At 41.0% G+C, this 27,884-nt stretch overlaps 1 protein-coding gene across 1 annotated transcript in view; it reads right to left on the bottom strand.

Moving 5' to 3' along the window:
• Positions 1–27,884, bottom strand: part of LOC117822682 (nucleolar protein 58-like) — an 84,738-nt gene that overhangs the window by 40,488 nt on the left and 16,366 nt on the right. Inside the window, exon 3 of the mRNA XM_034697529.1 lies at positions 25,016–25,120. Within this exon, the coding sequence (XP_034553420.1) occupies positions 25,016–25,120 (105 nt within the window). The remainder of the gene's footprint in view (positions 1–25,015; positions 25,121–27,884) is intronic.

The following is a 27,884-nucleotide window of genomic DNA, read 5'->3' on the forward strand; positions in this document are numbered from 1 at the left end:
TATGTTCTTCTTTCTCTCCTTTTTGTTTGTTTGTTTGTTTCATTCCTTCTTTCTTTCTTTCTTTCTTTCTTTATTCATTCCTTCTTTCTTTCTTTCCTTCCATCATTCTTTCTTTCTTTCCTTTTCTTCTTTCTCTCCTTTTTGTTTGTTTGTTTGTTTCATTCCTTCTTTCTTTCTTTCTTTCTTTCTTTCTTTCTGTCTTTCTTTCTTTCGTTTGTTTGTTCGTTCATTCTTTCTTTATTTCATTTTTTATTTCCTTCCCTCCATCATTCTTTCTTTCTTTCCTTTGTTCATTCTTTCTTTCAGTCTCTCTATCATTCCTTTTTTCCTGCTTTCCCTCTTTTTTTCTTTCCTCTGGATCTCTGCTGCTGTGGACGTGGTCCAGACTCCAGCTGCTACAACTACTACTATCCGTCTCCCCACTATCATCTCTCTCTCTCTCTTCATCTCCCTCTATCCCTCTCTCCAACACGGTCTCAGCAGATGTGTGTCTAACATGAGTCTGGTCCTGCTGGAGGTTTCTGCCTGTTAAAGGAAGTTTGTCCTTGCCACTGCAACTTGCTAAATGCTGCAAAGTGCTCTGCTCATGGTGGATTAAGATGAGATTAGACTGAGTGGATCTGATCCGGTCTTGATGTTGGGTCTTTGCTTGGAGCCACAGAGAAGTCAGTCTGTTATGAATGTTTGGTTTTCTAACATATCTGGTGGGGTGATATTTCCCAGGTGGTGTTTAACTAATGAAAACCTAAAGAAACAAAAAGCCAACATGTCCTCAGTCCTGGTCTGAACACAACTGTAAGAGCTGAGAGCGAGGCCGGCTATCTTTTCTTCTTTCCATGTTTTATCATATTATTCAAATCTGTTGAAAAACAGAATGTGATATAAATCAAACAAACAGCTTTTATTGAATCTCATATGAGTTTTAATTTTTAGCTCCACCAGCTTCATGTGGGCGGAGTCTCTGCGGTGAAATAACAGGAAGCTGGAGGATATCATTTCACATTATATTACAGCTTCAGCAATAAAAACCAACCATGCCATCCCTGCTTTATCGCTCCATCTTTTTCAGGATGAGCTGCCCTGAGTGTGTGTGTGTGTGTGTGTGTGTGTGTGTGTCGGTGTGTGTGTGTGTGTGTTTGTGTGAGGGGTTAAACCATGTTCTCATAGGGGGTCATGTCTGGGTCAATCTCTCTGGCTCCAGCACTTCCCTGCTTAACCCCTTCATATCCCCCCTCTGTCTCCCTCAAACACACACAAATATCCTGCGGCTACTGTCTGTCGCCAACAAACGTGTCACTGCGTGTGTGTGTGTGACTACATGTGTGTGTGTGTGTGTGTTTCACTCATACATGTGTCAATGAACGATACATCAGAGACCGTTTGCACTAAATAATATCAGTCGTCTCTGCCACAGTTTTAGAAACCTGTTCATCTTTAGCAACCCGTAGGAGATGCAGTTTTTTTTAAAGACTTGGCAAAAGTCAAGTGACGTGCTTTTAAGATCCATAACGTCCAAACAGGATTGCAGTAAGAGGCGAAGGGTGTCTGGTGTGCTCCCTCTCAGCAATGGAACCACTTCACCCTTACGCCTGAGTGACATTACTCTGATGGTGGACAGTGCAGGTTAACAGTGCAAGAGGAGCTTTGGGTTCTCTCTTTAACAAGGAAAGTGTTGCTTTAGCATGGCATTTAGGAGGGATGCTGAGATTTAAGAATTTTACTGACAGTGACCGTTTCACCTTCAGCCTGGTTTATACTTATGTGTTGATTTGGCGCCGTAGCCCACATCATAAGTCTGCGAAGTCTTCCTGTTTCAACGCAGAAGCCTACGTATAATGATGTGCACCGCCTCCAAAATGTAGCTTTAAAATCATTTGGATAAAATCAATAGAATAAAATAACTACAATAAAATCAGTAAAATAAAATTGGAGAAATAAAATAAAATCAATAGAATAAAATTAATAGAACTAAATCAGAAGAATCTAAAAAATAAAATAAAATAGTTAAAATAAAATGAGTCAAATTAAAATCAGAAGAATCTAAAAAATGTAATTCCATAATTAAAATAAAATCAATAAAATAAAATCAGAGAAATGAAATAAAATCAATAGAATAAAATAACTACAATAAAATCAGTAAAATAAAATTGGAGAAATAAAATAAAATCAATAGAATAAAATTAATAGAACTAAATCAGAAGAATCTAAAAAATAGAATAAAATAGTTAAAATAAAATGAGTCAAATTAAAATCAGAAGAATCTAAAAAATGTAATTCCATAATTAAAATAAAATCAATAAAATAAAATCAGAGAAATGAAATAAAATCAATAAAACAAAACAAGAGGAAACTAAAAGATAAAACAAAATCAACAAAATAAAATCATTATAATAAAATGAGTCAAATTAAATCAAAAATCTAGAAAATAAAATGAAATGGTTAAATTAAATCAATAAAATAAAATCAGAGAAATGAAATAAATAATTACAATAAAATAAAATCAGACAAATACCAGAAAAATGAAATAAAAATAGAATAAGATAGAATAAAATGAAATAAATTCTCAAAATGCTGCAGTATTGCCGCATGTCAAGTATGTAGAGCTCACATCCACGATTGCCACTGCAGCGTCAGGTCATCAAGGCCTTAGTTGTTCTACATATGCCAAAGAAAGCCATGAAGCAAGAGGACTTGAGCTTGATGGATAAAGAGAGATGGGGAGTGCTCCCATGATGGAGTTTTGATGCAATCTCCCAAATCCACCCTGTCAGCTCTTTCCACACTGCAGTCTCTCCCTTGTCTTGAATATCGTGACGATCTGAAACTGTTTTGCTGATCTGTTATTTGTTTTTGACCTTTTCCACAATTCAACTTTGAAAAACATCCACAGCGCTAAGACACGCTCACGCATCATCAAACCTCATAAAACTCAACCTCATTGACTAAACATGATTATGCAAGTTTAATTACTGACAAATATTCAGTGATGAATGTGAAACACAAACACACCCAACGCACATTTATGTGTGTGTGTGTGTGTGTGTGTGTACGACGCGTTAGCATGTGAGCTCCCTGCAGACATTCCAGTGGTTGCTGTGATTGATGGAGTCAGTCAGTACTGGTCCCACTGGGATGTTCCCAGTTAATTACTGTCTGTCGCCACACACATAACAGGCATTGTGGGCTTTGATGTGTGCATCCAATAGTGACAGGGTACTCAGGGGGGGGGGGTATGAGCGAGTGTGTCCGCGTGTGTGTTTCTGCATTCCAGCAAAATACTTGTATGTTTAGAAAACTTCATGCAGCGATGAGATTTAATGTAAGAGAGTCTGAGTGTGGATGATCATGTTTCAACATCTCAGAGTAATTTTATAATTTGTGTGCATGCTGGAGATCATTTCTGAGTGTACTCTGGGTTATATTTGTTTGCTTTGAAGTTGGAGGAAAACAAAAAAGTAGTTGCACTGAACGTGACAAAGAATTCCAAGGATTATATATATGTGTGTGTGTGTGTGTGTCTATGTGTGTGTGTGTGTGAGTGATTGTTGGTGGTTGACCCATAAAAAAAACTCTGCAGGAATGCTCAGTTTGGTGATTTGACAAAGAACCACACGTATAATTATACCTCAACTATCTTAACCTCAGTGATTCCAAAAATTTGTCTGAGCCGCTTCCAGAGCAGCAAGAGCCGACAAGGAATCTGTGAAATGAAACCCCCCGGACGGCAGCCCACTTTCTTCTGTTTGGGTTTGTTGTGTTTCAGGCCTGGAGGGATGTTTATTTACAGATGGTGGAGACCAACAGAGAGGTCGTTAGCCGTGTTGTTGTGTGGTGGATTTACAAGAAACCATGTCTGTTTGCTGGTTTTTCCTCACTTTTGTTTTTCAACCTGCGTCTCTGTAAACAGGACAACGCAGAAGCATGGCGAGCAGTACGCTTTACAAACCGAGTCTCATAATGACTCTTTTGTGTTCTTAAGAGGTCTGGTACTCTCCAAAACGACCCCTTTTTATAGATTTAAGTGCAGGACCAGAACTTTATATCAGCAGTGTTCTGGTTTCTGTTTATAGCCCAAACAGTATTACCTACGACCATTTCTGCAGGCACAAGATTCACCCTGAAGAGCAGAAGAGGTGAAATACAATCTACCAAAATGCATCCTTAATCTGTTCTCAAACACATGATTCAGCTTCATAAAGACATGTCTAAACTATAAAACAAGTAAGGCTAACTTGCAACTCCATCATAGCTTCATAATCTCTTATCAGACTGAGGACAGGCACTACCCTCTCCATGATGAGCTGTGGCTGATGGGGAGCTCGTTCAGTCAGCGCATCATTCCACCACGGTGCAAGACTGAACGCTTCAGGCGCTCCTTTGTGCCCACTGCCATCAGACTGTTGAACAGTAATGGAGGCCACAGACTGCACCATGCTGACCACTGACACCCCCCCCCCCCCCCATGAACAGATCCATAACATCCCTGCTCTGTCTGTCACACTCCATCATCCCATCCTGAACTCTCTCTTGACTGCTGCTGGCATTATAATGTATAATATACTGTATTATATAATTATCTTGCTATATTATATTTTGTTATATTACATTACTATTCTAAGTACAACCCATGGTCATATTACATACAAATATTCTTCTATTTATTGCTTAATTTGTCATTACCAACCATAGTCACACCATGTCAACTTATCACTACTGAAACATTTTTTAATACTGCCTGTAATTACTGCTATTTAATTTAAATTCCATTTGTAACATTGTATATATCTAAATTGTATTCTAGCTTTATTTATCTATTTTATTTTACTTATTTTATTTTACTTTTTTTTTTTTTTTTAATTTATTTTATGTTATTTTGTTTTTATTTTTATTTTGTATTTATTTTTTTATTTTTTTTATCTTATTTTGTACTTATTTTACTTATTGAAACTTCTTTCTTGATTGTACTTATGTCTGGGTTGCTGTAACAACTGAATTTCCCCCCCGGGGGATCAATAAAGTAATATCTTATCTTATCTTATCTTATCTTATCTTAAAAAGAATGTCTCTATATTGTCACACTGGAAGTCCTTCAATTTTGATCATTGCTCCCAACAGCATGAAGTTGATCGCTGCAAAACAAACTGACCCTACAACCACTTAAAAAGGACCAAAATAAAACATTTCACTTCATAACTTGTGTCTGTTTAACTTCCTATTTTACCCTGTCCGGGCTTCAGGTGATGCAACAGAGCAGCTGATCACTTGACTTAGTTTTTTACTCTATGATATGATACAAAACAATGCAAAAAGTTTAGACATGATACGATACAACACGATACAATATAAACACAACAAGATACGACATGTCATGATACGGTACGATACAACACAACAAGATACCACGTGATATGATCATAGACTGTATAAATAATGGACGTAGTATCCGTGACGTCACCCATCTGTTCCTGAGCGCTGTTTTGAAGCCAATCGGCGGCGGCGGCGGCCATATTGGAAATGAGGAACTCAACCAGGCAGAGTGTGACGTAAAGGGGCGGAGTTTGAGCCTCTTAGCCAACAGCTATGTGTTCCCGCCTGTCAGTCACGTCAGTCCTATGTCCTTATTTGGGCAAAAACTTGTAATCTTAAAGGTGACATATCACGCTTTTTTCATCAACATATATTGGTCTAAGAGGTCCCCAAAACATGTCTTTAAAGTTTATGCTCAAAAAACACTTTGAAATCAGATTTTGGTCTGCCTGAAAAACCCTCTTCTTCAGCCCTCCTCAGAACGCTCTGTTTTCTCTCTGACCACGCCCCCTCATGAAGTGGGTGTGGCCTCGGCTGTCCAGCACGTTGATCTAATGTTTACATGTTGGCTGAATATACACGGCTGCTCACAGACCCGCGTTACTTCAACCCTCTGAATCTGATCCAGAATCTGATCCTGACTGGAGAGGCGCCTGCAGCAGGACCTTTCTGAATCATTGGTCACAGATTTAGTGTTTCTTGTTGTTTTATTTGTCAGTATGTCGACGTGTGTCTTGGTACACAGCTACCAACATGTAGCTATGTGGCTATGCTAACTAGTGCTAGCACTTATCCATGAAAACTAAAAATCATCCACTAGATCTTCAAATCTGCAGACGTGGGGAGTCAAAGCGACCTTTGTGTTTATTAAGACAGCCTACAACTAGCATGCCTCCCTCCTAAGCTCCTTGTTAGCACACACGTGTGCAGGGAATGAAAAACGGAGGAGGGGTTGAGTTGTATTTTATACAGTCTATGGGCTGAACAAGCTCCGAGCTCTGACTTCCTGTTACAGACCGGATATTGTTGTGACGTATGAAAAACACTGAAAACTGAAACGGCTGGTTTCAGCACACATTTACAGAAAGGTGGAGAAATCAGAACAGGGGCAGAATGGATGCTTTTACTTTTCAGGGGGTTTGTAGACAGGGACACAGATTTCAGGGAGAGAACCATTAAAAAGTCCATTTTGCATGATATGTCACCTTTAATATCTTCTGACCCAGAAAATAATCCCCCCCCCCCGTACAGTGTGTGCTGATAGAGAAATTAGCTTCCTAGGGCCAAGCTGTTTTTTGAACCAGGCTGTAAACATGTTTATTAATGCTGCAAAGATCCTCTTCTTTGAATGGGTGTGTATGTGGTTTCCTGTGTTTCTGCAGCCAGCCTCTAGTGGACGCTCGATGAACTGCAGTTTATAAAACTTCTGCATGGGCTTCATCGTTTGAAACCGGAGGTTGCCACTTGGATATGATACAACAAGATATGATACATGAGACGATGCGATACAATTTGATATGACATGACACAACGCGACACAGCAGGATAGGACACAATGCGATACAACATGAAACGACAGGACACACCACAATGCAACAAAAAATAATTCCAACCTCAATCTAAACTACATGTGAACAGAGGAGCACATACAGATGAAATAACCTATATTGCATGTTACCCTTATTGCACGTTTTGCATAAAAGACTGCATAAATAAGTGAAGAGGTCACAACATCAGGACCATTTTGCAAAATCCATAAGGCCAGTTCAGTAGAACTCTCTCTGTGCTTGTCTGAGGACAGACTGTTCATAGACTGATCTAATGACTGAAGCTCCAGATATAATATGTTGTAAGTCTTTGATTTGGTTAAATGATGCAGTAAAATAGATTTGAGTTGAGACTTGAAACACTTACAGAGCAGTTGTTGGATCAGATTTGATGTCGTGCCTGATGGACCTGCATCTCACAGGTGAAACACCTGAAGTAATGAAGGGGTTTGTTTTGTTTTGGGACTGAACCAATCGTCTGCTGACATCTCTCAGCTCTGTGAGGCTGAACTTAGACTCAGGGGTAAACACGCATGCAGCTCCACACCTGTCTCTGAAGTCTGAACTCTTCATTTTATAGAACCTGCTCTTTATTGGGAGACAGATTTAGACTTAGCAGCGGTGTAGAACAAAAGGTAATAACAGTAGAGGAAAGGTTTTTAATAGTTTTAATGTCTTAATGGTTTAATTGAAGTTGGCTGAAGAACCTCAGCAGCAGCAGAAGAAGAAGAAGCAGAAGGCCTCCTAACCAGCGACATGTGAGAACGTGTTTTTAGAAATCTGACAGCATAAACACTTTCTCCAAAACACACAGCGATAAACACACTAACACATAAACCCAACAAGACGTATACACACACCGCAAACAGACGTATACACACACGTCAAAGCTCTGAGCCTCCACACACACACACACACACACACTAAGCCGCTGTACGTCTCTCCAGACAGACATACAGTGTCGTAAACATCGGCACATAGCTCCCTGCACCGCAAATGATGGAAAAGTAGCTCTGTGTGTGTGCGTGTGTGTGTGTGTGTGTGTGTGCGTGTGTGTGTGTGTGTGTGTGTGTTTGTATGTGCATCAGGGCCTCTATCTAAGGGAGTTCCCCTCGCTATACAAGCAGCAGCACAGAGCTCAGGGTGTGTGTGTGTGTGTGTGTGTGTATGTTTGGGAGATGGTCATTTCAAAAGTCTGATTTGAGCTCTGCTATGGTCAAACACACACACACACACACACGCACGCACGCACACACACACACACACACACACACACACACACACACACACACACACACACACACACACACACACACACACACACACACACACACACACACACACACACACACACACACACACACACACACAGGTTTGGCGTCCACCTCGTCACTCTCTTCCTGTGGGCGGAGCTTGCGTCTCTTTGTCTACGTTAAACCCTCTTCCTCCTCGACCAGCTAACACAGCACCAGCTCAGCACATAGTTACACACCTCGTGTGTGTGTGTGTGTGTGTGTGTGTGTGTGTGTGTGTGTGTGTGTGTGTGTGTGTGTTTGTGTGTGTGTGTGTTGGGACAATAATGGTGTGTGTTCATGCAGGGAAAGGTGAACTACGGCTGCTACAAACTTTCTGTGTCGTGTGATTTGCAGGCTGGTTGTGTGTGTGTGTGTGTGTGTGTGTGTGTGTGTGTGTGTGTGTGTGTGTGTGTGTGTGTGTGTGTGTGTGTGTGTATGTGTGTGTGTGTGTGCCAGTGTGTAAATGTCTCTCATTTCCATGGCCCAATATTTGGTATGGAGCGCAGCCCGGCCTTTAGCCTAATGAAGGAAACTAATCATGTCCTCTGTGATCACACACACACACACACACACACACACACACACACACACACACACACACACACACACACACACACACACACACACACACACACACACACACACACACACTAGAGGAAGAGCCGTTGAGCACAGCAGGGACGGAGGAGGCTGTGCGAGGGATGGAAAGGATGGAGGGGTTTCTTACCCACAATGCCTCTGTCTGCGGTCTGAAGCTCGTACTCTGCCAACATTAAGAGACCCGGTCTGACATTGATCACTTCTCGCTCTGCTAGAGAAAACACTTCTCGCTCTGAGAGGAACAGCTCGTTTCCAGGGCTGGAGAACGTCTACATGTAAACTTTGGAAAAGTAAAATCATTACCCCGGGCTCGTCGTTCAGCCTGACATTACCAGGATTAAACTGTTCCTTTGTTTACATTAAGAGTAGCTGAAATAAGCTTCCTTTAAGGACAATCAGGGGGTATTAGAGGTTGGATCTGGGTTTTGTAATCATTAGCTATTATTTCTATTGATTACAGTGACGCTGCCTGAAATCAACATGAGGAAAACAAAGCCAGAGAGGGGGAAAAAGAGAGCAGTTAAGGTTGTCTGGATTAAAAGTGAGAGCACCTGAGATGTTGTTATTAATCTCCTCAGGGCAGGAAAACCACAGGAGGGAGTAAAATAAGGCCAAAGCAGTAGCAAGAAGTCAGCCTGTCACACTGAGATACAGGAACTAAAGAATGCAGATAGTACAATCTATAAAAGCTGTGGACCTCTCTGCGTCTGTTTCCATCCTCTTCATTCAGAGCCTGTTTACACCCGTCTGATGATGAACTTAAGAGGATGTTTAGCTCTGCTTCACCTCAGGTTGAACTTGGTTTAACATTTTTAAGGGTTTGCTCTGGTTGTGATACTTCTTCAGGTGGAACAAGGTCAGAGGATCTTCATTAAGGATTAAACTTAGGTTTGTCACATGCCCTGTTTTATATATATCTGTAAAATATCATCATGTGTGTATTTTAGATTCAAGGAATACATGATGAAGATTTCTCCTTAAAGATAAGCTTGTTTAATTTTGTGCAGTCAGTCTTTTCGGTCAGGACAGTGTCACCACACACGATGAGCTGGGAGAGTGTGTGTGCATGTGTGTGTGTAATAGCATGTGTTCACAGTCTCGGCTCGGTGGCTACTGACCCACAACGAGGCCCTCAGCGTCGCACACACACACACACACACACACACAAATGTGAACAAGAACACAGTACGTTTTTATAGTCAGTGACAGCTGACGAATCCCCCCGCCCTGACCTCTGACCCCCGGCTCTGCCTTCTGTACCCCCCAGCTAATTGACACGTCTCCTCTGATAAACTCTCCCTCTTTCACACACACACATCCTCTAAACACACACTGACATCGAGTTATAGGACTTGAGCTGTGTTTGACAATATTTACACAGGCTGCTTGATAACTTAAACACTTAATAAGATCCTTGGACAGATCAGAACCATGCCAGCTTATCAACTCTCTCTGCAGATATGGCGACTTCAGCACCATTAATACGACTGCCAGCAGAAGGTAACAACACCAATCTCATTGCATTAAAACAAATCCACTCATGCAAACGTTTTTAAACTCTAAGATCTAGAAAAAAAGATTGTTTGCATGCTTTTGGTTGCAGAGAATCACCTCAGGCAGTCTTTCTTGGCCCACCAATGCAGCAGCTACGACCATAGAGTCTGATGTTTGTGCTTAATGTGTCAAAGTTGGCTTTTTAAATGTGTCTGTGATGAGGTGTGGTTTTTTTTAATGGAACTGGGAGCTTAAATACCCAAGATGGAAAGTGAATGAAATACAAACAGAGGTTTCAAAATGAAGTACTGTGAGGGTAGAGGGAAGAAGTTCTGAGATGAAGGGATAGTTAAAGGGTTCATTTCGGTTAAGACAAGACCAGTTGTGATTCTGTGTCTGGCGGGACAGTAAGACTCTGTGAGTTACGGACTTCAGAACAGTAAAGGGGGCTGATTATTTATAATAATCCCTCCTAATTTAAATAAATAAGACCCAACACTATTTACTATGTATGTTAAGTTACATAAGTACAGAGAGAGAGAGAGAGTAGATCAAACATAACTGGCAGCATATAAAATGTAAATGTTTGAAGTGTGTTTCTGTTGATTGTTACTGTTCTGGTTTTTGGTTTTAACTCTGTAAAGCACTTTGAATTGCTCTTGTATGAATGCTGCTTTATAAATAAACTTGCCTTGCCCTGCTTAGAGGCATTGCAACTTTATAAATGCTTTGCTAACCCTGCTCAATGTTGTGCAAATGCAGACCGAGCACAAGAGCTGCCGATGCTGTCTGCGAACATGCTGTTGTGTGAGAAGGGCGAAACGAGGGGGGAGTGCAGCACCACATGTGATATCTATAGGGTTTACACGGGACAGAGAGAGAGAGAGAGAGAGAGAGAGAGAGAGAGAGAGAGAGAGAGAGAGAGAGAGAGAGAGAGAGAGAGAGAGAGAGAGAGAGGCCTACACTCCCAGGCCGCCTGTGGAAAAGTATACTTTACAATTCATTGCTTCCTTCTCGCCAAATTAAAGGTCCCTTGTTAAAGAAAAATGGGGAAAGGGTGGAGGGTGAGGGGATTCAAGGGGAATGGGGCAACAAAGGGGGGCTTTTATTACAGACAGAAACAGCCCCCTAATTGCCCCAAAATGGCAAACAGTTAGACGGCGTACGATGAGAACAGAGCCCTTAAAGCCAGTGGTTTTACACAGTAAGCACATTTTCTGAGTTATTCCTCCACTTTGATGGTTTTTATTTTCTTTCATTGACATCATTCTTTACAGATCAGTCTATACATCACATATCGGATGGTTCCCAGCATGAATTTATTTGATGCAGCTGTATTTCCCTTCAAACAAACACAGCAGTAAGAGCAGAAGAAGAAGAAGAAGTGTTTGTGTGCTCACAGTCAGTCAAAGTTAAGAAGCTCCTCCTGACGCTCTCTCTCCAAACATGGCGGTCGATGATGCTTTATTTTCATTAAACAGCTCATCCCGTTCTGTGGCCGCTCCTGGTGTTTGGAGAGTCGAATCAAGTCCAGCTAAAACAGTTTAACTGATTAAAAACCATTTAAAAAAAGGAAGAGGCAGACCGCTAACAACTTTGATGTTGAAACACATTAGCTAAAACCGCTAACCACCACAAAGGAGGAATGCATGAGCAAAAGTTGGAATGCATTAAACTAACCACTACAACAGGTGAGTCAGTGTCAACACCATTATGTCAGAGTGCACTATCCTAACCATTAGCTCTCACGGCGTGTGTATGCGTTCACTTCCAGGATGTTAGTGCGTAAGGTCATCCACTAAAGAGGTTGTTTTTTCCTGGACAAAGCACCCCGTCTCTAATGTAAGGGTTAATGCTCCAGCCTTTACTCTAAAGCTTTACGTGAGGTTAAAGAGGAAATATCGAGCTGAGCTGCAGAAACTTGAACATAATGAGATGCTGTTAGCGTGGATGAATAGTCAGCACAATGCTTTGTACGTTTAACAGCTGCTATGATGCTGAACCCTACTTCTTACTGAGTTTCTCCCAAACAGTTGATTTTGCCACTTTCTTTGAGGCAAACCATTCTAATATCTCGAGTCTGTTGTTGGGCTGCACAGTGGAGCAGTGGTGAGCGCTGTTGTGCCCCAGTAAGAAGGTTCCTAGTTGTCGTGGAATTTTCATAGTCTTATATATATGTATGTAAGAATGTTTAACTATTGTATTCTTTCAGTCTAAATGTCATGTTTAGAGTAACTTGTTTCCTATGACGTCTGTGACGGGCGAGATCGTGTCAGGGTAGTAGTCAAGGTCTCTCCCCTTGCTCCTGTCTTTATCTATGTGTTATGGCCGACTTACTGTCTCCAGAACTAGAGCACAGGTCTTCTTCCCACTTGTTGTGTTCCTATAGTCCAAACATGGTTATTTAACTTTAGTGTCGTCTTCAGAGGGAATAAATACCATGCCAAGGGTTTTGTCTGTCAGAACTGACTTGGCATTGCACTGCACTCTCCTGCCTGTGTACTGTTATGTTATTTCTCCTTGGCCAAGTTCTACATAAACTATTTCAACGTAAGCCGTCAGAGTCTCCTGAGTCTTCTGTGTCCAGTGTCCAGTTTGTTGCTGAATTCCATCACACTAGTCTGAATCCCTGACTGAGCAGGAGCCTTCTTGTATGGAGTAAGTGTGCAGGTTCTGCATGTGTAACCCAGGCAAGAAAAAGATAATAAAAGCGGTGATTAAACCATCTAACTATACTTTGATTGACACAAAGATGATCAATCAGCGTCATGCATTGTCTTTAGCTGGTAGTGAACTCCCAGCCATTTTGCTGTGCATGGTTGGAAGTTGTTCCTGCTAACCATGCCACAGTGGAAGCTAAAACCAACCGTGCGGCCTACATTCACAACTGTTATTCTGACCAAGAGTATATTGATTCATTCTGATCAGGGGTCAGGTTTTGGTAAGGGATGGAGTGTTGAGGCGATTCAGCACCCCGGGTTGATCCATCGAATAACGGTCACCCATGGAGGAAAGAAATTCCAGTTAACTGGATGGCGAGCCAACCTACATGATTCTGAAAGGAGATTTCAAAGACTGCTTCATCTAAGTCCGATTTCCTTCGGTGCTTCTTGGTGTGGTAGGACACTCATCTGGATTGGGCCCCAACGATCGATCCTAAGACTTCACAAAACTGACACGACTGGATTCAAAACACTTTGAAACGGGGGGAAATTACTTTACTTTGCTGCGCACGCTTTACCTTTCTTTTGTTTATTCTCATTTGTAAATTGTGCTCTGTTACTTTAACTGCGGTAATTGTGTTTAATACACGCATTGTTCAAAAAGCCATCTTTGTGTTGTGCCTCTTTACTAATATTCAGGCCTTGGGCTCCAGGCGTCCCTAGACTTCTGATATTGGTCCACCTTTAATATTTTCTCTCCAGGTACTCTGGATTCCTCCCACAGTCCCAAAACATGCTTGTTGGGTTACTTGGTGACTCTAAATTGTCCGTAGGTGTGAGCGTAAAGAGTTGTTTGTCTCTACATGTTGGCCCTGTGATAGGCTGGTGACCTGTGCAGGGTCTCACCCAATAACAGCTGGGATAAGCTCCAGCCACTCTCACAGCCCAGAATGGGAAAATTGGACTAGATGATGGATGGATGGATGGAGTGGGTCAATGTTTCTGGTGCCATCTTGTTTTTCAGATGAACGTATATTGGTGCTACGATGTCCCGGGCCTGCAGTCTACATGCATGGTTCCTGTTAGGTAATAAGAACTGGTCCATCTGATGAGGACTGCAGACAACCTGATGATTCAAAGTTTGTCTGAGAGGATCCAGTTTAATAAATAAAGGATGAATTTAAAGAACAAGTTTTGCCTCTTTGGTCCTCCGACAGTCCAAACTCTCCTCGTTTCACAGGATATTAAAACATCACTTACACTTCAAAGTTACAGGGTCTAAACTCACACGGCTGAAGTGACCCGTGAAATGTACAAACAGAACCGGTAGCTTCCATAAACTACTTTAGATTAACGGTTAGATCCAGTAACATAGCTGCCGTGGCCTTAATGTGAAAAGCAGCGTGGGGTGTGAAGGCCGGTTCCTCCCCGCTGGAAGCTGCACTTCCTACCAGGCCTCCCAGAGGAAGAGCGTTCATTCCTTCTGGAAGGTTCCCCGAGGAGCCAGCGTCTGAATGGACACTACCGCAAAAACACTGCCTCCTTACCACATGTTACATGACCTGAGGACACACACACACACACACACACACACACACTGCTGCACACATCTGGGTTTCCACCTCTGAGAGACTGTCTGGTTTGTTGATGGTTATCATATCCAGAATAGTTCCTGCCTCTCCCCTCTCTAAACTTCCCTCTCTCTTTCCTACATGTCTTTGGTTTTCTTCCCATCTCCATCTCCATCCCCCTCTCTCTCTCTCTTTCTCTCTTACCCATAATTTACAGCACATTTCAGCATGCCTTTCAGTAATTAGATTGCTCCAATGAAACTCCCTGTTGTATCATATTGGCTTAATAATCTGATGATATATCTTTCCTATGACAGCTTCTGTTATTCCAGTGAATCACGGCCTTCATGTCCTTGAAATCTCAAATCAACAATCTTACTACGGGAATTATTTACTCCATCAAATCTGCAGAAATTCAAAACAGCACAGTGTCTCTGATTGGACAGGAGCGTTGATTTCTTTACCACTGTTTGAGAAACCTGCCAATCAGAGGACATCGCTCGAGAGGATAAAAGTGTACAAAGTCAATTCCACTGAAAGTCAAGATAAGTGACTAAAGGAATGTATTAAGACCCTTTATCATAAAGTACCACTGGATGACTCTGATAACGATGTGGTGGTGTTGAAACATGGAGCCCTCTCTGTTGCTCTGCCCAAAGGACAGTACATATTGGTGATGCATGCATGCGTGGTTCTCTGTGTAAGTTTGCACACTTCACTTCAGTCTGTGTTATATGTCTTATGTGTTAAAGGTATCAGCAGATGTGTTTTAAATGGTAGCATGCTTTGTGATGATGCTGGTGGATACTCTGAGTCTGTAAAAACTCCTGCAGGACGTTTCCATGGACTTGGTTTTTAAACTGTGGAACAAGCTGCCCCTAACATTACCAACTTTAAAAATCACATCTTAAAACTTATTTTTACTCCTTGGCTTTTAACCCAGCATGAAAGTTGCGTGGTGTCTGTCTATGTCTGTTATTTTATTGATTTCTTTTTATTTTCTTCATTTTCTTTTATTCTTCTTTTTTATTCTCATTTAATTTCTATTCCTCATTTTCTTTTTTTCCTTTCTTTTCTTCTTTCATTTTATTTTTTTAATCTATTTAATTTTATTATTTTCTTTTCTTTTATTTTATTTCATTTTATTTCATCATTTTCCTTTCTTATTTCATTTTGTTTTATTTATTTTAGTATTTTCTTTTCTTCTTTTTTTCTTCTTTCTTTTAGTTTTTTTATTTATTTAATTTTGTTCTTTATTTAATTTAATTTAATTTATTTTAGTCTTTTATTTTATTTTCCTCATTTTCTTTTCTTCTTTTCTTTTCTTCTTTCATTTTGTTTTTTTATTTATTTCATTTTATTTTTATTTATTTTAGTCTTTTCTTTTCTTTTCTTCTTTTCTTTTCTTATTTCATTTTCTTATTTTTATTTATTTAAATTTTAATCTTTTCTTTTTTCATTTTTTTTATTCTAGATTATTCTTTTTTCGTTTATTCGATGTTATTATTATTTTGTTACATTTTTATCTTATTTATTTATTTATTTATTTATTTATTTATTCATTCTTACTCTACAGTGTTTGATGTTCTATGTATTTGAACATATTTCCCCTCACTGTGCAGCACTTTGGTAAACTGAATAAATAAAGTGGATTGGATGTTACAACCTGGATTTTACCTCCTGTGCTTCTTTAACTGGCACAGCACTCTCTGTGAAACTCTCCCACATCATGCCTCAGAGATTACCTTAGATAAATGACAATGAGCGATCTCTCCTGACACAAGGTCACAGTCGGGACTTAGCGGCTGTTACACGGCTTAAAACTCCTGAACTTTCCGTTCCAGGGTTCCACGAGGCCTTAAGCATTACTCACCCTGGTACCCGCAGCAGACAGCAATATTTGGGAACATTGCCCTCATCCCTATCTATAATCAGCCTCTCGCTAAGAATAGCCCATCAGATAATACTGTCGCAGAGACATTAGCGGAACATTACACACACATTAAAAAGCCAAGCGTCTCATCAGCGCTCCGTCAACACAACCGGAGCCAACGAATAGCTCTGGAGATGGCGTGATAGCCGTGCGGTGGGGATTTTGATGGCATGCTGTAGCTTTGGAGCGTCGGTGCGAGAGCAAATGTTGCTACCTAAAAATGTTGTTGACAAGCTACAGAGACTAAAACCGGTCAGGAGTCCAGAGTGATGGAGGGATGGAGGGATGGAGGGATGGAGGGATGGAGGGATGGAGGGATGACCTTCCATTCCCAATAAGTTAAAATTACATGACTCCAGTTTCTTGCTTTGCAGGCCAGGGGACATTTGAGTATTGTTTCTGCCAATCTGTGCATTTTTCAACACTTCTCAATGCTGCTAACAGCCTTTCTGTCTAGTCAGCACATTTCAAATCCTATCTTTAGCCTCACTTCTTGTCCAAGAGTTCAGTAAAAGAGATGTGTGATATAAATATAACACAATTCAAAGCTTCCACCCTGTTTTACTTTGTGTCTAGGTAACACTTTATTAAGACACGCTCTCACATAGCATGGAGGTGTTGAGAAGGTTGGATTCGGGCGCACACACTCGACAAATTGTTGGAACTCGTTTTGATGCCAGTTATATTTAGGAAGAACTTTTAATGACACGGTTGTATAAGGAGAAGTTGCATACGTGGCACGGTTGCATTCCAGGACCTCGTGGTTGGTGATGATGATGACTCGGAGTGAAGGTGGGTTGACAAACACTTGGATGTGTGGAGCACGCGCTCGACGCTCAGTTTGGACTCAAGGAGCAAACACGTGACGAGAGCCGGGATAAGAAAAGCAAAGCAGTTTTATTTTGAGAGCACACATTTTGACATGTTTGACTTGGGGGGACACGCGCGCCTGACCATCTGTAATTAGGTGAACACACCACACCAATTAAAATGCCATGTTACCCCCTGATGAGGCAAAAATACAAACTCTTGCGGCGCTCCAACGTGCAACTAAGTCTAAAAACATACACTTGCTGAATTTTCCCCCACTTAAATTCCCAGAACTAAAGCCCCGGCTGAAATGTGAGGCGGAAGAGTTCCTGTAAGTCCGGATCCACAAGTTAGAAGATGAGTCACGATGCTGATTCATAAATGCAATTATTATAATTCATGGTAGTGTGCACTCCAATCAATAATGGTCTGATAATGGTGTCTTATATTACTGGTAGTGTTTGTAATGTTGCACTCAGCTCGGGTTCCTCTGCAGAAACAAACACGCCAAAATGTTTAATTTTAGTCGACGGAGAGAAGGTTATCAGAGACAGATCAACACAACAGAACACAAAGACTTCACTATATGTTCCTTTTTCAGTTCCTCTCTGTACACCAACACAATCCTACATGACTCAGATGTTTCATCAACCACCTCCTGTGGATGTAAAACTGTCCTGATACTAAATACTGCCAGTTTTGCTTCTGTTGTTTATCACCATCTCAAGTATCTGGTGGATTGATTTTATTCCTCTGATGTCCAGATTTTGATGTGTCAGATAAAGTCAGTGCATGGCCGCTCTGTAAGAGAAGAGAAATGCTTGAAGCTCAACTAGTTTGAACTACAAGTTCAGTCAGGACCGCTCTCATGGAAGAGAATTATCATTTGCGTGCAATAAGTTTTATTTGGCGGTGTGGCTCTGTTCTGAGAGCTCCCTGCCCTCCCACGTGTATTAGCCTGAGGCGGGTAGAGCACACCTCCCATTACGTTATGAAGTTATGAAACTTTTCCCATTTGGTCAGAGGTCTAAAGTACCAGCTTGTACAACCAATGTTTTTATTGACTAATAGCTGATTTTACTTCCATCTTGTTTCTATTGACTGTGTTCTTATTTCCCGTTTTTATTAAGGGTTACCTTTTTAGTACTTCGAGCACATCCTCACTTTGTTTTTTGTGTCTTGTCCTTAAAAGGAGGCGGACTCACTGCAAACAAAATCTACCTACAGGTTCAAATAAGGTAACCTTGAACCTCTCTTTCACATGTATACGGGAAAAGCCAAGGCAGGGAGAGCAGCAGCAAAGTACCTCGGGGTACAGAAGAGAGCGAGCATCAGTGACAGATGTATGACACTGATAAAAATCTGACACAGCATAAAAAGGAGGAGCTGGGGTGGAGGTGGATTACGGGACGCATGGGAGGTTTAGATCAGCTGATGTACTCTGGGCTAAGCTTGACTCAGACCTCTTTTTAGACCAACATGAACCGGGTTGTATTTCCGGGCTGGTGCTCGCGCTGGTCATGACGTCAGATTTACGTGACGGTTCTCAGTTGAGCGCCGGCTGAAACTGCTTCGGTCGAAAAGGGGTATCAGTGGCCTGGTGGAACTAGCTCTATGCTCAATTTATGGTTGATCTGGAGAGAAGGTAACATCTGCATTAGTTGTGCCACAGGTTAGAACCAAATAGAAGAATAAATCCTACCCTGAAAACAAGCAGAGCACCTAAAAGAGAGCTACTGTCAGCTCAGCTTGCAGCATCTCTGGGCAAGAAACACTGATTTATTGGTGTTTAATGGTCCTAATCAATGTTTCTACTTGTTTTTAGGAGGAGACCTTTGTGTATTAGTCAGCTCCTGACACTCTGCCTTATTAAGAATCAGCACTAAATGCTCACTTAAGTCTTTGTTTTGTCAAGTTGACAGCCTCCATTGATCTGAGTACAAAAAAGGGGAGGAGATGCTGCATAAAATTGGATTCAAATGCAGGAGGAGTTGTTTGTGATCTTTGGGAAATATTATGACCCTCACTTTGGATTCAGAGTGAGAGAGGACACTATACTCTTCCAGCTGCTTGCAGGTGTAGACAGTATCCTCCCAAACATCCACACCTACTTTTACACACTGTAAATATCATTAAACATTTACACACGCACACTCAATTTCCAGCGAACTCACGGCACACTTACAATATTCAGCCACATATTTTACTTTCCATCTGCAGGGACGCTTAGCCTCAGAGAGAGAGAGAGAGTGTGTGTGTGTGTGTGTGTGTGTGTGTGTGTGTAAAGGCTAAACAAGGGCTCATTTTCTGTCTGTGTTTTTATTCACGGGGGGCGAGCTGGGAATAGAGAAACGTCTATCTGTCACACACATCAACACACACACAAACATCCAGGACAGAGATCCTTGGGTCAGAAGTTCTGGCCACGGCCCAGGAGGATCCTGTTCGGGATGAGGAAACCTGCCCGCTGTGTGTGTGTGTGTGTTCATGTGTTTATGTGTGTGTGTGTGTGCCTGTGTGTGTGTGTAAAAGCTGGATGTGAATAGCAGCCGCAGTATGTGACAGTAAGCTGATAGCTCTGTTCCCTGTGTTTCTGTAATCTGACAGACGCACTGACACAGCAGGGCCGTGTAATTCAGCCGTGTTGGTACAAGTCCTCTCTGACTGAGTCACATGTTTCATTACCTGTGAGATGATGATGTCACCACTCACCTGGGAAGAAGGGAAGGATGGGGAGGGCTGCTTTTATCCATACCGACAACATGAGAAGGACTTCTATATTCCATTATCAGTCATTATGATATTATTTAAAGTTATTTTAATGCAGCAACAACACAAAGAAGATGCTTAATATTACTTCATGCATGGCCTGGCTTGTAATCTATCCTTGTGGCCTGTACCCAATATTTACTGTGTATTGACTCAAGCTTGTTTGGGAGCTCCTTTAAGCTTCAGATCCTTTAAATATCCATTAATGTGCATCATGTGCTAAGATTCTTGTGGAGGTGTAGAGCAGGGGCAATCGCAATTCCTAAGGAGGAAGAGTCCTCAGGTTTTAGCCAGTTTAGGACTACATCCCTCCTTAAATTGAAGGTTAATTTGAATTCAGTAACATTGAATTAGTAATACATAACTTAGAGAGGAACAGCTTGATAGATACTAGAGTGCAGAAAGCAGGAATCCTAGGATTTGCAGGGAGCATAGAACACACCAATGTGATATGGCAGCTTAGACAGAGAAAAGAGATCTACATGTTGTAGATTTAGGCCAAGCCACTGACTTTGGTGTTTGAGGTGTTCTGTTAGTGGATATGATGGATAGTGGGACGCTCAAACTCAAGACCTTTTTTTGTCTTGAGAACTGAATTTTATTCTAACAGTTTTATTTCATTCTTACTTTATTTATTTATTTATTTATTTATTTATCTATTTATTATGTAGTTCAAATTTTAGTCACTTTTTATTTTATTTTAAGTATAGCATCTTATTTTCTTTTAATGGTTTAATATTTTAGTGTTTTATTATCTTAGAAATGTATTTTATTTTGGTGAGTTTAATTTCCTGTGTTGAGTTTTAACATCTTATGTTTCCTCCAGTGTTTCCTCATTAAGATATCATGAGAGCGTTTCCTCAGTTCGTTCAGAAACTTCTTCTTTATTTATTTTATTTTCATTGTTTTTATTATTAATGTTGTATGTATTGTGTTCTTGACCTTAGGATTGTGAGCTGGGTTTGGGGTCGGGGTTGGGATTAGGATGGAGGGGTCTTTTTATTTTAATTTATTCTAATTGAAGTTGTTTTGATGTGCAGCACTTTGTGTTAAGATGTCATTGCATGAAAAGCTCTTTATAAATAAAGTCTGATTGATTAATAGAGTTAACTGTTAAGCCTCTCTGAGGTGTCGTGGGCCGAACTAAAGGAAACATCAGTGACTTGTGGAGCCCACATGATAACTCCAGTGATGTCCTGGCTCTCGCTCCCCATCTATCCTTTCTATCTCAGGCTTTGGGGGACATCAGGACCCATGTGGTGGACCACTAAACGTATCAGTTGTGGGTTTCTTCACTGAGCACTCATCCTTTCATGTAACGTCACATCATCTTAAGCTGAGACATCCCTCTGACTCATGTGCTTCTTCTTCTTCCTCTTCCATTCCTCACATGCTTATATATTCAGTCAATGATGGATCACTGCTTTTATTTGGATCCACCATCTAATGGATAAAGCCATAGCTCATGCTAATACACAAAGGACTTAACTAATGGGTGGAGGCTGAAAGCTAACGGTAATTGCTAACATATGCAAGGTGCAATACGGACTGATGTCAGGCTGCAACGGGAATGGACACTGTTATGACTGTTTGATGCTAATATGAAGGAGGGGAAGCTGACTGAGGGAGGGTGGGCGGTTGTTTTGAGTCGATGCGTAATGTGGTTTAATGAGAAGGTGACCTCAGACTGACCCTGGACCTGATGAAGACAAAACGGGGTAAGAGGACAAACTCAAGGTCGGAGTTCAAACTTCGTTCAACGGTCCGCCTCAAAACAGTCATGAGTAAAGGTTTATGTAAGAGTTGTAAGTTCCAGGTATGCATTACTGGTTTGGAAACATCAGAAATGCATGTGTGCTTACACTTCCCAGGATGTGTGTGTGTGAGGGAGTGAATGTGTGTGTGTGATGTGGAAGGTGTCTGTAATCCCAGGTGGGCTGTCAGGGAGGAGCAGGACAACAAAAAGGGATGCAGTGCCAGGAAAGAGGAGAAGGAAGACACTCTCCCTTTCATCTCTCTTTCATCCCTCTCTTTCAAGGTGAGGAGAGAGAGTTCTCTCTCTCTCTCTCTCTCTCTCTCTCTCTCTCTCTCTCTCTCTCTCTCTCTCTCTCTCTCTCTCTCTGTCCGACTCTGATGCCTTTTGATGCCTTTCAAGTCGTCTAAATGTGCTTTCAGGCTGCCATGCACTCTAACAGAAAGGCCTGTATGTGTGCATGTGTGTGTTTACGTGTGTGTGTGTGTATGTGTGTGTGTGTGTGTGTGTGTGTGGTGTGTGGGGTTTGGCATGGCGCCTAATGACTTTAAAGTCACAGACAGGTAGGCGGAAGGTGTATGTGTGTGTCTTTGTCTGAAAAATCAGAGCTTTGAACTGATTTGTTTCCCGTGTTTTTATGGGAGTTATGAGCTCCCCGCGACACCTCAAGGCTTTACTGGCCGCATGCCACCGCTAGACTGAAGACTCTGTAAGTCTGGCAAGATTCAGATCCTGGACAGACCACCAATGTAGTTATGGAGGAAGTCTTGACTCAAAATTGAAGCGTCTGAGCTCAACTACTGTACAGGTAGCTAGCAGGATGGTTTAAAGAGATGGTGCTAGAAAGAGCTGCACATCTGCATGGAAACTGCACATTGCTGAATGTGATGGAAGTCCTCATGAAGGGACACAGTTTAACCCTTTTTACCTTGAACAAATGCTGCTCTATTCAATGCTTTCTCATGAACTCATCCTGCATGTGTGTGTTTTTGGGGCGGTTTTGACATTTTTCCTTTTGGACACTTGCTTTTTTGACGTCTCATTTGAAAGCTGCTGTTGGGGCAGTGTTAGTCTGTTTTAGTCTTGTTTTAGTCTGTTGTGGAAGTTTTCCGCTACTGGATAAGAATGAAATAGAGACTTCAGCCGTCCCACAAAGTTTTTCAATTTCTTTGCAAAGAAAAGTTCAATCAGCACACGAGCGGTCAGAATGAAGAAAGACCCTGAACATGGGGAGGCTTAAACATTTATACCTGAGGAACGCCCCCTAAGGTATGATTCACACCCTTTTGTCTGCTGCAGGTATCAGCACTGGAACAGGGTTCTGTATCCAGGTGGCAGGTTTAAGAGGTCTAGACATCACAATTTAAAACACAAATGGGGACCTGGTATCTTGGTGAGAAAGCAGGAGGTGGGGCATCTCAAGTAGTTGAACACAAAGGATTGTATTTTGATTCTCTTGATTCAAATAAAAATGCCATGAACTCGAAATACAAGGCTGCATTGCACTTTTACGACGGTCCCTGAATGCACCTGCAGTGACATCTGCATCTTTGATGACAAGAAGGGGAAAACATGGATATTGAATGTCCTGCGGTCCGCCACTAATGTTATGGTCTCGTCATCGTCTTGTTAACAAAAACAAAACATACACTCGTCAGTGTTTTTATTATCAGTGATGGACTTGAGCTCGTCATAGTCTGGTTTCGTCATTAAAAATGCATCATTGATGAAGAATTATTGTCCTAATTTTTGTAAATGAAATGAACACTGTGTTGGGGAGCAGTTTGGACGTAAGCTTCCAGCTCAATAACAGCTGAGACACATGTAGCAAGAGGAAGGAGAACAAATATCTGCATCTGTCTGTCTTTATCTATATTTGAACATTTTAAATGTTGTCTCATTTGAAAGCTGCTGTTGAGGTAGTGTTAATTTTGGCAGCTATTTTAGATTTAGTCTTAGTCTTAAGATGAAAATGCCTGTTAGTCTAAGTGCCATTTTAGTCTTCCAGCCCTTTATAGATTATATTTGAGTCCAGTTTTAGTCACATTTCAGTCTTTGATTTTGTCAAAACATTTCCTCTCTTTAAAATCATTCATGTAGTCGATCAGATATCGGTATCAGGGTTGTACCAAGAGTTAAAATCATCAAAAACTGATTACAAAAATGAGGATGATAAATCTTTGTCAATTTTATGAAAAAACAATGCATGAAAACAAGATCTGAAGGCTTATATTTAGTTTGTTGTAGTGATTTTGTATGTTTTTTTCGCCTCATGTGGCTTTTTTAATGCAATTTGTGTAGAACAAATACATTAAAAACATGCTTTACTTGATGGCATGAAAAATTAATTTTGCTTTGTGTGAATTATGCATCAAAGAAAAAAGAGATGTCTTGAAATTGAAGCGTCCTCTCAGCTGAAGGATCCCACAGCAGCAGCAGCAGCAGCAGCAGCAGCGAGGAGCTTCAGGCTTAATAAACACAACCACATTATTATTTGCAAAGGCTTTGTGGCTTTATGAGTTACCACTGTTTCTTTAAACTCCACGTCTGTCGGGAGGATACGAGACAAGTCTGGACACGATGCTCCCTCCTCCCTCCCTCCCTTTGCATCAAATAATTCCCCCGTTTCCCTTCATCCCTTCTTCCTCTTCTTGTTTAAAGAACAAACCGCAGACTTGCACTGCAGGTTTCCATTACAAACAATACTAATAAGGGATCCTGCTCCTCCAGAGGTTTTGATCATGTCTGAAGGCTGGAACTGAAAGATACCAGTGATGTAATAATGTGTGTGTGTGTGTGTGTGTTCTCTGTGAGTATGTAAGGCAATACACTGATCCACACACATCTGTCACACACACTTTCAATTCATGAGCAGCACACACAAGGTTGTGCACGAGCGTGTGTGTTTATGTCCGTGTTGTGATCCTTGTGTCGCCTCCTCTAAGTCTACTACACCTCCTCTTCTCATTAGTGTCGACGCCTGAGTGGATTAACCGCAGGCGTGCACACACACACACACACACACACACACTAAGAGAAGTAGAGGTCATCAAAGTGAATCGATCCGCCTTGCTTCAGCAAAGACAAACTGTCATAAGACATGGATTTGTCCTCAATGTAAACCAGAATCCTGGTTGTGACAGGAGGCTGGTGTGTGTGTGAGAATCAATAAGTGTTTGTTAGATGTTGTTGTCAGTGAAAACAAAGCTGGATGATGACAGTGTGACACACAGTATATATATCTGTGTCAGGGTTCAGGGTTTCTGGTCCTACCTTTCTTGACTTTCTTGGACGCCTGCTTCTTCTTAATGAACTTGGTGGCCTCCTGCCCCAGCTCGTCCTGGTCACCCGCCAGCTCTGAGATGGGCTCAACACCACCTGAGAGACGGAGCACAAGAAAGAAGAAACACACCAGTCATTTAGGATAGAAAGAACTTGAGATTTACAGCTTCACAGATTTACACTCAGAGCGGCTCGGTTCTCTCCACAGCTGGACGGGGGGAAGCTTGATTGACAGAGGAAATGTTTAATTGCCTGGCATGAGGCCATTCAGAGAGAAGCCAGGTTTTCTGAAGTGCTAGAGAAAGTTAGAGAGAGTGAAGCCTGAGGAGGAGACCTGGAAGAGTAATGGTAGACAACACAGACATCCAAAGTCACAGGATTTTAACTCAACCTGGTCTTTTTTATTCTATTTTTTAAACTTTTATTTATTTTTTATTCATTTATTAATTAAAAAAAAAAGTTTTAAATTGTGTTTAATTATTTATTGTTTTATAATTTATTTTTAAATGTATTTATTTTTCATTATTTTAATGTTCTTAATTATTTGATGTCTTCTTCTTCTTCTTAAAACCTTTTAACTTTTCTTAAATACCTTATCATACCTTACCTTAATACTTATTTTTATTTATTATTATTTATAAAAAGGTTTTTTTTTTATTATTATTTATCAGTTTAGACTGAAGTTTCCAGCTCAATATCAGCTGTCACACATTTAAAAAGAGGAGGAAGAACAAATATCTTCATCTTTCTGTTTTTATTTATTTATATTTTTACATTTTATAAAATGAACATGTATGTAGAGATGATCTGAACACTTATATTTAGTTTGTTTAAGTGATTTTAATTTAATTAATGTAATCTTATAAATGAATAATTCTTTCTTAACTAACTTTACTTATTTATTTATTCATCTATCTATCTATCTATCTATCTATCTGTCTATCTATCTATCTATCTATCTATCTATCTATCTATCTATCTATCTATCTATCTATCTATCTATCTATCTATCTATCTATCTATCTATCTATCTATTTATCTATCTATTCGTCTATATATTTATTTATCTATTTATTTATTGAAAAACCTCTATTGTAATAATTTGCTTTATATTTTGTTTTCCTTGTTAGAATTTCTCCACTCTTTTCTGTTAAAGGTTTATTTTGTCACCTGAATCCTGCCATGTTTTGTTTGTCAAAGTACTTTGTAAATATTTGTTTTTAAAGGTGATAAATAAATTATTAATTTTATTATTATTATTATTTAAATGAACGAATGAACTCAGCTCACAAAAACATCCAGTGTTCTTTTATTTGTCAGATTATTTCAGTAGAATAAAAGATTCAAAGGAGAAGAAATGCAGTGATGAAGACTTGGCTTGAAGTGTGTGTGTATGTGTGTGAGGGTGTGATTGCATGTGTGTGTGTGTGTGTGTGTGTGATGAAATCCCTGCTCGGATCCCGGGGATCAGTCTGGATTTAGGGAGCTCCTGAGGCCGATGAATTGGACGCCTTGTCTCTCCCGTGTCCCACCTCTCTGTCTCCTCCTCATCCCCCCTTTCCTCATTCCTCTACTCCCCCTCTGTCTCCTTCTCATCCTCCCTTTCCTCATTCCTCTACTCCCCCTCTGTCTCCTTCTCATCCTCCCTTTCCTCATTCCTCTCCTTCTCCTCCTTTACATCTGACTTTCTCTTTTACCTCCTTTCCCCTCCTCCTACCTTTTTCCCCTCTCTTGCTTCCTGGCCTATCCTTCATCCTCAGCCTCTCCTCTTTCCCATATTTCCTCCTGTCCATCCCTCCTTCCTTTCCTCCTTTTTCATCGCTCCCTTTCTCTCCGAACACGTGTGTGCGCGTACGAGACGGGCCGTGCGTGTGTGTCTGCCACGATGTCTACCTTAAGGTGTCTGAGAATGTGTGTGTGTGTGTGTGTGTGTGTGTGTGTGTGTGTGTGTGTGTGTGTCTCCCTCCATCTCCCCCACTGCGTCTGTGAGTGCAAGTGTGTGTGCGCAGATTACCCTAAGCCCTCTCTAATATTTATCCTGGCCTTTTCTAAAGCCAATCTTGTTCTCTTTGGTGAGAGCACAGCCTGTGGCTTCTCTCTCTCACACACACACACTCACACACACTCACACACACACACTCAGGCTCACACACACACTCACTCACAGTTGTTTGAAATGGGATATGCCTCGCTCTTAATTGGGCAGGTGTTTTTCTAAGTCGAGCTGGTTTTTTTAACGCTGTCTTACAATTTCACAGGGAATGTGTGTGTGTGAGTGTGTGTGTATGTGTGTGTGAGTGTGTGTTTTAACCTCAGCCTTACATCAACATCAGGTAAGGAAATAGCCCACCTCTGGAGCGACTTACGCTGAGCTGAATCACACACACACACACACACACACACACACACACACACACACACACACAGAGCGTCTCTCTCTCTCTCACATTCCTCTCCTCCGTCTCTCTCTGTAAATAGTCGGTGTAGAGCCTCCCGCTCAGAGCTGCGGTGTGTATCTGTGTTTCTCTCGGTCATGGTGGGGTCTATATTTGTCGTACTGGTCAGGTTATCAGTTTTAGACAAGCCTGAGGTTAGGACTTGATACTCTGCATCACATCCCACAAAAAAAACCCACTTCAACACCCGAGGAAAGCAGCAGAACGGAAGATTAACGATGTAGCTGCACAAGATCTGATGTTCATAAAAAGGCAGGATTGAAGCTGAAGAAGAGATCCTTAAAGGAGAAGAAGAAGCAGATCATGTTGTAGAGGGATATATTGCTTTGACACAGTGGGATCAATAACGCTTGTTGCAATCAGAGGTGAAAAAGGACCTTTAAACACTAGTCTAACTTAACCTA

Source organism: Notolabrus celidotus, chromosome 12 (genome assembly GCF_009762535.1).
Source record: "Notolabrus celidotus isolate fNotCel1 chromosome 12, fNotCel1.pri, whole genome shotgun sequence".
Taxonomy (NCBI): domain Eukaryota; kingdom Metazoa; phylum Chordata; class Actinopteri; order Labriformes; family Labridae; genus Notolabrus; species Notolabrus celidotus.